The sequence below is a fragment of the Sesamum indicum genome, linkage group LG11, assembly GCF_000512975.1.
Source record: "Sesamum indicum cultivar Zhongzhi No. 13 linkage group LG11, S_indicum_v1.0, whole genome shotgun sequence".
Taxonomy (NCBI): Eukaryota; Viridiplantae; Streptophyta; class Magnoliopsida; order Lamiales; family Pedaliaceae; genus Sesamum; species Sesamum indicum.
In genome coordinates, this window is record NC_026155.1 from 158196 (window position 1) to 168942 (window position 10747).

Sequence of the window (10747 nt, forward strand, 5' to 3'; positions counted from 1 at the left end):
AAGACATTGGGATGTTTGATCATCTTCATTGTCGAAATTTCTCTTTTGATCTGCCGAAGACACAGAAATATCAAGTCTTAATAAAACTGCCAATAGGTAATCAATTCATTGTTTTCTCAAGAATCAATTCTTCATTCAGTGGATCCATAAACCGTTAATTTAAATAGAGTCTTGATGGCAACAAAACCTACACACAGACGAGAGTAAACAATCTTTATCTTAAAAAGATAGAATACTTACAATCATTCATTATATTGAGGAACAATTAATGAGTAACGGAAATAATTCAAGAAATTAGATGAATTGTCTAATTATCAATTGAGATAGAAGAGCACGTGTATGTAAACAGGTATTGTTAAGAAAATGGAATTGTATGAGAGAGATACCTGTTCAACCATCCTGTGATGCAGGACTCTGTCGCGGTCAATGACTTTAATGGCAACGCAATCACCAGTGGTGGCATTTTTAGCGAATTTGACTTTGGCAAAGCTGCCTTCTCCAAGGGTCCTGCCCAACTCGTACTTCCCGACGCGAGTCCAAGTTCCTGGCATAGACGGGCTGCTCATTTCTCCTCTCCTCCGATGATGTATCAGTAACTGCTCTGATGCTTTTTTCTGCATGCAGATCAAATGAAAGTGATGAATCCCAAATTAAGGATTAATGTTGAAAAACAGAACACATCATCCCTCAGCGTGCCTGCCCATCCATACGTACTTGAGCGGAGGAAGGTGATCGAGATGTATGTTTGATGGAAGATGGATCCAGCCAGCAGGAAATGTAATCCTCTTACGTAATAACAATGTGTTTTTTTGTAAGTATTGAGTTAGTCAGTTGTGCGGGAACCTAAGTTTTTATTGAATGAATGGGAAAGAAAGGAGGAGTGAGTTGAGGGGCTAACGTCTTCAAATCTGCCCTCCAAATTTGGCTCTAAATATAATATATAGTACTCTCACCTCAACCCATGCACCAAAGCAATCAACTTTGTGATAATTATTTATTTAGCAGGAAAACAAGAAGAGGAGCCAATGCTGAAGATTTGAGAATATCTTAATGATTTAGTATATATTTAATTTGAAAAATGGAGAAGGTTTGATAAATATGTATGGATATACACACATATAGTTACTATCATACTGCTGTTGTCTTTTTGAATGAAATGTAGCTAACAGCCTAACATACTTATAACATTTGAATTTATTATTATCATTGATTATCCTTTTGATTAATTCAGTAGACCGGTTGAGATTAAACTTTCCCCAAAATAAGAGAAAACATTTAAAGATTATCAAAGTTAATATTTATGATCACCAATGTATAGTATACATAGTTAATAATTAATGTACAGACATGAATATATAGCTGATCACGCTACAAAGAAATACGGGATTTCGGGTGGTTTAGTTAAAGAAATTGTTCTGAACCGGAGTTTGGAACGGTTTACGATCCGTTGCTATAGAAGGTATTCATATTATTTAGGAATGATTATTTAACAAGTTGATTGTGATTGTTCCTAATAGTGTATTTGAATATGAATTTTTTTTTTTATTGGAACATATTGGATAACATTTGGAAGGGTTATGTAATTTAATTCGAGTTATTTTTTAAACGGTCTTTGTAATCCTCATGCCTTAATTTTGGAATTGTATTTATTTGTATTGGTGATATATATAGAAATTGTCATTGGAATTGTATAGTGGTCAATTTTTTAAATAGTATTAGGCACGATTTATTTTTTCTTTGAAAAAGTCTCTTGTAATTGTTTTAGGAACGGCCAGTTCTATTTAGGAACATGTTTTTAGAAATACTTTTAGCAATGGTTTTAGGAACGATTGTTTTTAGATTTGTAACATTTTCTTTACAATTATTAAAATTGATACTTATTTTAAACTTAATAATAAAATTTTATTTAATAATAAAATTTTAATAATAATCTAATTTATATATTTTAACAAATTTTAATAAATAATAAAATTTTAAGTAATTATATTTATAAACTTAATTATTTGAATAAATATGAAATAATAGAATACAATAAACATTATGAAACATGAATAATTAGGAAAAAAATATTATATTAATATAGAATATTATCCAATTACAAAATTGAAACAAAATAAAAATCTAAACTAAACCTTTCTCTTCAGCGTTGTCCATGTCATCCTCGTTCGAGCCCGGGGGTCTGTCGGAGGCTCTGCTGGGTGCTCACTACAAAAAAATTATTTTATTATAATGGCTTTTTTATTAATTTGTAGCGGCCAACCCTACTAGGGCTAAATCGCGCGTTACAAATTATTTGTAACGGCCTGAGTGAAACCCGTTATAATTTAAAATGATTTTTGTAATGACGATAATGGGCCATTAGAAATATAGTCCAATGCAAAAAAAATGAATTTGGAACTGCTTTTGTAATAGCTTAATTTAATTGTTACTATGACGGCCTTTGTAACACATTTAGATACGATTTGCTTGTTGTTTGGATAGTTTTTGTCACTGTATTTATAACTACTTTTTAGACGGCATTTGTAACGATTTTTGGAACGGCTACATTCGAAATCGATAACTGTTTTCGGCACAGTCTTTGTAACAGCCAAACGATTTTATTTGATGTATTTGTATTACAAAGCAATTACAAATATAGTTACAAAAACTATTATTTAATTAATATATTTTAATATTTTTTATCTAATTTTATTTAATTTTAATATTTATTTTATTAATTTTATTAATTTAATATATTTTAATATTTATTTTTGTAAAATTAAATAAATGATTTTTTTATTTAATTTTGCAATATTATATTGATGGGTATGGTCCAAAAGAGATACCCAATAAGAAGTACTAGGCCTAGATATCGACCCGCCAGCCTAAGAGAGAATTAGCCCGCCCAAATCGCAATACTTGACCCCAGAAGGGGACATCCTACCATTTGGTTCGGCCCAGAGGGAAGCCCCACTAGGCTCAGCCCAAAAGGGTGCCCCCACACAAAAGTCCAGTCAAGGAAGGGAGCCTACTTTGTCAAATATGGCTCACAGAGGAAGCCCAGTCCGGAAGCCTTCAAAGCTAGATTGTAGGAAGGAAACCCTCAAGAGGTTTGACTCTTCAGCTTAAAAGGACTCTTCACCAGATAGAAGTCTGCACGAAGAAGAAATCCCCCTTCATTCGAAGATCTGCTGCTTAAGGAACGATAAGGAGGAACCTTATCCACGAATCCCGCCTTTCTCGCTGGCCATGCAGATTCCCCTCGGCAGGATTCCTGTTACAGGGGAACTCCTCCTCTATAAATGTGGAGGTACTCCTGGGCAAGCATCCTCTTTCACACTCTAAAACTCCTTTTCGTGCTACTCTATTACTTTAATTTCGTGCTCTTATATACGGAATTCTCACTTTTATCATAATTTCTCGTCACAATTCATTTTTATAGGACTAACTTAAGCATCCGAGTGCTAACTTTTTATTTTACAGGTCTTTTTTCTCAAGAGCTTTCACTCAATTAGCCCAAATCCAATACAAAGATCCAAAAACTTTGAACCGTACTAAAATCGAACGTATTAATTGGCGCCGGTGAGTTGTTTCCTGTGAGTTGTTAAAGTTTCTAGTAGATCTTCCTCTTCCTCGAATGTAGTAATTACCACGTCCTTTGCCTCTTGGTTTCTCAATTTGAGATTCTTCATTGCTATCAATTTTTCTCTTTTCCTTACAAGAACAACTTGGATAGAGGAACTTTGTTAAAATTTGAAGTGTGGGGAACAGAGTATATTCATGACAATAAATTAGAGAAGAAAAAACTAGGCTTTATTCATCTAAACTCTCTTGTTCTTTATTCATCTAAGACTCTCTAGTTCTTTATGTACAGAGATGTGAGACTATATATAAAGAATAGAGTCTTAGCTAAAGAAGAAAACTAACTCACTTTGAACTCTAGTTGGCAACAGACTCAACAAAACTTAAATACAAGAATACTAATAAAAAAAATAAATACTGAGAACAAAAGGATAAGTACGAGCAGAACTTTCAACAGCCCCCCCTCAAGATGGGGCCGAGGAAGCGAGGCCCAGCTTGCAAAGGAATCATCCGAAGTCAGCAGCATGAATAGACTTGGTAAAGAGATCGGCAATTTGATCAGACCCAAAAACTTTAAAATAAGGGAACAAGGGGACATAGAACAAAATGAAGGCTCGGGAGCCTAAAGACCCAAGGCCTACAAAGACCAAAGGCCACAACCACTTCACGGTTACACAAATCACTCAAAGCCACAAAGGCTTATAGAACCATAAAGGCTCCATCAATATTCAAAGCCACAAAGGCTTATTGAATCACAAAGGCTCCACCAATATTCAAAGCCACAAAGGCTTATAAAACCACAAAGGCTCTACCAATATTCTAAGTTACAAAGGCTCTACCAATATTCTAAGCCACAGAGGCTCATAGAACCACAAAAGCTCTACCAATATTCTAAGCCACAAAGGCTCTACTAATATTCAAAGCCACAAAGGCTCATAGAACCACAAAGGCTCTACCAATATTCAAAGCCACAAAGGCTCATAGAACCACAAAGGCTCCACCAACATTCAAAGCCACAAAGGCTCATAGATCGATTTTGTCGAAGTTCCGTCGATGAACGCAGTTTCATGCGACGGCGTTCTAGGGTTTCAAATGCAACGAACAAGTATGCCAGAGGCGGCGTGCTAGGATTTCAAAGCAGCGAGCAAGTATGTCAGTGGAGGCGTGCTATGGTTCCAAAGGAAGTGAGGAAGTATTTCAGCGGCAGCGTGCTAGGGTTTCAAAGAGCTCTCCTTTTTCCTCTTTTTTTTTTTTTTTTTTTTTTTGAGAAACCTGCTTTGTTACCATGTTAAAATTTGAAGTGTGTGGAACAGAGTATATTCATGGCAATAAATTAGAGAAGAAAAAACTAGGCTTTATTCATCTAAAAACTCTAGTACTTTATTTATCTAAACTCTCTTGTTCTTTATTCATCTAAACTCTCTAGTTCTTTAGGTACAGAGATTTGAGACTATATATAAAGAATAGAGTTCTAGCTAAAAAAGAAAACTAACTCACTTTGAACTCTAGTTGGCAACAGGTTCAACAAAAATTAAATACTGGAATACTAATAAAAAAATAAATACTGAGAACAAAAGGATAAGTACGAGCAGAACTTTCAACAAACTTATTCTTGAGGCTCTTTGTATTTCATTCTTTCTTGGACTCGTAGAGAATCCATGAGTTGATCGATATATAAAGTGTCCAAATCTTTTGATTCCTCAATAGCCAGAACAATACAGTTAATCGTGGATCAAGAGAACGAAGGATCTTTTCAGTTACTCGAACATCTCAATTTTTTCACCATATCTTCGTAATTGATTCACAATAGCTAATACTCTAGTGAAATAGTCTGAAATGGATTGAGAACTTTTCATCTTGAGAGACTCGAATTCTCATCTCAAGTTTTGAAGGCATACCTTTACCACCTTGTCAACTCCTTTGAAGGAATTTTGCAAAATTTGCCATGCTTGCTTGGCAATAGTTGCACTTGAAACCTTCTCAAACATTGTTTCATCCAAGCACATATGAATCAGCGATAAAGCTTGCTGATCTTGTTCTCGATCCTTTCGGAATGAAGTTCTCTGAGCTTGAGTCATGGCATCTATGGCATCCTCATTTCCTGGTTGTTCATAACCCTTATCTACAATTTCCCATGCATCTTGCGATCCAAGCAAGATTTTCATTGGAATACACCATTTGTCATAATTTTCTTTGGTTAGTTTGGGAAATTGGAAAGGAAACATACCACCACTCATCATTCTTCCTCTTTTCTTTTTCACTATAATGGCTCTGGTACCACTTTGTTGGCAAAAAGAATATTATATTTCCTTTTGGTTATATCCCTAAACAAGAAGGAGACCACCTATATATACTAATTTTTTTTACCCTTCAACTACGAAGACTCTTGACCTTTCAATTACAAGACTCTTGACTTTTCATTTGACTAACCTTTGGTCCTTCAGTTACAAGATTCTTGACCTTTCAACTATATTACTTTATTAATTCATTAGTTCAAGTTTATCTTCTAACACTAGGTTGTTGATAAATAGCTTCTTGTTTAAGTACCAGCTTTTGGTATCTGTGTTGTTCAAGTAGAGAACACGTAGATGGTGTTGTGTTTTAGTAGCAGCAATGACAGGATTGAATGAAGTTCCTTTTTAGGTGGCTTCTATTTTAAACAGAGGATTAAAGCTTGTGGTGAAGCTCCAATGCATTTGCTTTACGGTATCCTAGGACTAATTCGTGTGTTCTAAACTAGGGAAAATTCTAATTATAATATGATTGGTGTACAATTCACGAAAAGTGGTCAATCACTAACAAGCATAATACACTTATTTTGTGATTGATTTGGTCCAATTGTACCTAATTGGGACAATAATTTTCCTAAACAAGTAATTAATTAGCTCAATTTCTACTATGTTCTTGCAAAAATCACACAACTCCTTGCAATGTTTATAGTGAATGTCTAATTTATAATTTGCTATGAGTGGCAACAGTTTGATTAGTTATATGAAGCGTTTCAAGCTTTTCCAAATCGAGTGTTTCGGGTTTTCATCGAAAACAATGTTGATCTTATCAAATAATAGCGGTGCCAAGTTTTGAGATGTGAGGTCTTATGTTGGAGTGTCATTAATGTGTGAAGTGTTATTTATTTTATTAGTGATTAATTATAAATTATAACTACTTAATTTTATAATTGATAGATAATTAAAATTCATGAGATAATGATGATGAAAGTAAATTATCTGAAAAAGATAAGCGGCAGAAAAAGGCAAGTAAACGCGACTCAACGTTAATCAAGAAATGTGGTTCAATCCAAATTACATAGTAAATCTAGTGAATTTAAATGCTTTTGCCTATTTATACAGAAAGGTAAATAACAAGAATCCGCAAAGCTACGCGTCATAGACACATTAAAGCAAAAAATCTCTAAATAGAATTGGGCGTTGATTTATTGTTGTTAATCATGGAAACAAAATCTGTTCTTCCATGACCAATCCTAGATTTTGCCGTATGAAATCCATCTCTGTTGGTTGCTTGGAAAGAAAGCCTGTATACCCCCAACCCAACTTTGTTTCTTTTCTATCAAACACGTTCTCAAAACTCAGAAGGTCCTACTTCAGCAATCGCTTCGCCTCTTGATAAATACCACACAACCCGACTCCAATATTATTAGATTTCATCAAAACCAAGAAAGGATAAAAGAAAATGAGCTCTCTTTGTCTTTCGGGTGTTCTCTTTCTTTGCGCTCCTAGTATCTTTTTCCTTGTATCATTTGCTCAGAATCATCCATCAACACTTTTTACATTTCCACTTCACTTCCATCAAGCTTTCAATCCTTTGTACGGAGGAGGTAACATAGTCCCTTATGACGGCAACAATTCTGTGCAAATCTCCATGGATGCGACAACGAGTTCTGGGTTCCACTCTAAGCTAATGTATGTGCATGGATACTTCCAGACATCCTTAAAGTTGCCGGAGAACTACACCGCAGGAGTTGTTGTCACCTTCTACGCCTGTAATAATCACAAATATCCCTTCTACCGTGATGAAATCGATTTCGAGTTCTTGGGCCACATTCATGGCCAAAAGTGGTTACTGCAGACAAACTTGTACGGAAATGGAAGCACTAATAGGGGAAGAGAAGAGAGATATGAGCTATGGTTTGACCCGTCTGAGGACTTTCATCGTTATGGGATTTTGTGGACTGAAAATAGAATAACATACTATGTTGATAATGTTCCCATTAGGAATGTGAAAAGGGTTGATGAGATGGGGGGTGATTTTCCGTCTAAGGAAATGAGTTTGTATGGGACTATATGGAACGGGTCGAATTGGGCCACCGGGGGAGGCCAATATAAAATGGATCTGAGTTACGGGCCTTTTGTCGCTAAGTACTCGAGTTTCCTGTTAAATGGGTGCCCATCTAATCCGGGCCAGTGCAATGAGTACTTGAGAATTTCAAATGATCTCACACGGGGAGAAAGAGCTCAAATGCATGATTTCAGGAGGAAACTGATGACTTATTCCTATTGTTATGATAGAAAACGTTATGCTGTTCCTTTGCCTGAGTGTGTTTTCAATTCTTTGGAATTTCAACATCTTCAAAAGTTTGATCCCTGGACGTTCGGATCGAGGAAATGAATGGATTTTTCATAGTAATTTCAATCTTTTGATTGAGTTTGCTATTTCACATTCGGAGGAGAAATATACAGTGATTAAGCAATTATATATTGTGGATTATGTATATGATTTGTGATTTGTCGGTTTTGTTTATGAGATTTTATTCTTTAATATTTTAACTCTTCGGGTAACTTCATTTTAATCCCAGGTTACTTTCATTATCTTATGTATATAGTCTTGTTAGTCTGGGATATATATTATTTTCCTAAAACGAATTGGTTAATAGAGTTATATATTAATAAACTGTCAAAATATCTCTTCTTCAACAAACAATGCTTTACATATGAATCATTAAGAAATTATTAACTATACTTAAAAGCCTTTAATAAATTTGGATGCAATGAATATAAATGTAATAGAGATGCAAAGTGGGGAAAAAATTGGACTCAATTCATGCAAAGAACTCCAGATTATTGTTGGGAAATTTTTATCCAAACAAATTTAGGTTAAATCAAATCAATCACATAATAAATATAACATGGTATATATATTTTGTAATTAATTACTTTATTTGAACTATATCTATATACCAATCACATCTATATTAATGGGCATGGCCCAAAAGAGATTAGCCCAAAATGAAGTACCAAGCCCAAGAGAAGGTCCATCAGCCCATGAAGAAGGCAGCGCCTTCGAATCACTATGCCCAGTCCAAGAAAGGGACCTCCTACGATCCCACCTAGCCCATCGAGAAGCTCCATCTAGCTTAGCCTAAAGGGCCTCTCCCTGCACCAAAGCCCAGCCAAAGAAGGAAGCCAACTTTGTCATATCTGGCCCAAAGAAAGAGTCTAATTTGGAGGCCTCCAAAGCTAACCGATAGGGAGGTAGGTGCCCTCGAGAGTAGGGACTCTTCATCTGAAAGACTCCTCATCAGGTAGTATCGGAGTGCTAACCCTTTATTTTGCAAGTCCTTCTTCTCAGGAATCCTTATTCTAGTAGCCCAGATCCATCTCAAAGATCTAAGGACTTTGGCCCCTTTGCTAAAATCATATACATTAATTGACGTCGTCTATGGGAAATTTAAGTTAAAGTCGTGAGATATAATAGAAACTCCCAACAATCTCGCTAACAAGCAGAAGACCACGGAGGTACCCGATAACAATCAGCCTCTGCAGGTTGTTACAGGGGCCTCCCTGACACCAGTAGGAGGGTCCGCCCCAACTTTCCTGGCTCCACTGCTATCTCCTAGAGTAATCGAGCCATTGGCTGATCCTCCAAGAAGGAGTACCTCTTCTGACACCACATTAGGTGAACTTTCCCCAGCCTTGCTAGGCGCGATCCAATAAGTTGTTGCATCTGCTGTACGAGAACAGATGGCGACCTTAGCTCCTGCCCATCCAACCCCGCGCTAGAAGTAGGTATCTTTTGAAGAAGTATAAGGATCTCTCTCAGGAGAAGGCGTTGCTGTGACAGGAACCCCCCCATATAGGGACTCCCTCCACCAAATCCACCAGAGGTCCCCCAATAATGGTTGGCCCGTTTGGAGTGTCTTCAAAAAGGCCTCCAAGACGTACAACACCAGATAGCTGGGATTCCAGGAGAAGAGTTGTAGGGTGTCCCCTTCACAGACATTGTGATGGTGGACGAGATCCCAGTCAATTGCCATGCCCCTGCTATTGTTGAGTATGATGGGTCGACTAACCCTCAAGAACATCTTGCACGTTTTGAGAATGAGCCTTGCTTCCCAAATATATAGACGAATCAAGTGTCGAGTCTTCATAACTATCTTCGCCAGGGCCGCGGAACAATAGTTTAACCAACTGCCGCCTCAATAGGAAGTTTCCAGGAGTTTAGATCATTGTTCTTACACCTCACTAGTAGCCGAAAGCTATGGAAGACAGAGCTTAGTCTCTTTGCGGTGCGACAAAGAGACAACAAGACTTTGAGAGAGTATCCACAGAGATTCAACACTGCAGTCTTGGAGGCACACCCCGCCACCCAAGAAGTAAAGGCTAGTGCCTTCTCCCAAGGTCTCTCGGACGAGGATTTCTTTAAATCCCTGGCCAAGAATCCTGTTTCAAAGTTCGACGCTCTCTTGGGTCGAGCTGCCAAGTACATCAATATGGAAGATGCTCAGGCAGTCAAAAGAGAGAGTCGAGGGGAAAAGATGAAGAAAGTTAGGGAGGAGGCCCCCTTCAAGAAACAATGCACAGATTTCAGAGACAAGAAAACATCCTTCCACAGGATTCAAGCTATTTATACCCCTTTCACAGTGCCTATCATCTAGGCCCTTATGGCATTCGAAGGAAAATGTCTGCTCACTCGCCCCCGATCATAGAGGGAGCAACCTCAACATCCAAAATCCGACAAGTTTTGTCGTTTTCATAACGATTCGGCCACATTACTGAAGAATGTCGACATTAGAAGAATGAGATAGAAAGGCTCATCCAAAATGGGTACCCCTTAGAATACGTCTGCTGGGAAAAAGCCCAGAGAATCGAACCTTACGTCAATCAGGAACAAAATAAAGGAAAAGAGGTGAAAGCCTCCCTTCCAGAATCTTCACTCAACGAAGAACGCA

At 37.0% G+C, this 10747-nt stretch overlaps 2 protein-coding genes across 2 annotated transcripts in view; one reads left to right on the plus strand and one right to left on the minus strand.

Moving 5' to 3' along the window:
• LOC105173058 (CBL-interacting serine/threonine-protein kinase 9-like) overlaps window positions 1-5860 on the minus strand; it is a 10110-nt gene extending 4250 nt beyond the window's left edge. The window contains exons 1-3 of the mRNA XM_020697657.1: window positions 5460-5860; window positions 387-614; window positions 1-50 (exon numbers count right to left, since the gene is read on the minus strand). The exon at window positions 1-50 is cut by the window's left edge and continues 13 nt beyond it. Coding sequence (XP_020553316.1) covers window positions 1-50; window positions 387-614; window positions 5460-5801 — 620 coding nt within the window. The 5' untranslated portion in view covers window positions 5802-5860. The remainder of the gene's footprint in view (window positions 51-386; window positions 615-5459) is intronic.
• On the plus strand, window positions 6876-8242 carry LOC105173059 (probable xyloglucan endotransglucosylase/hydrolase protein 27). The gene has a single exon (XM_011094706.2). It carries the CDS (start codon window positions 7252-7254, stop codon window positions 8185-8187), a length of 936 nt encoding a protein of 311 aa, XP_011093008.1. The 5' UTR covers window positions 6876-7251; the 3' UTR covers window positions 8188-8242.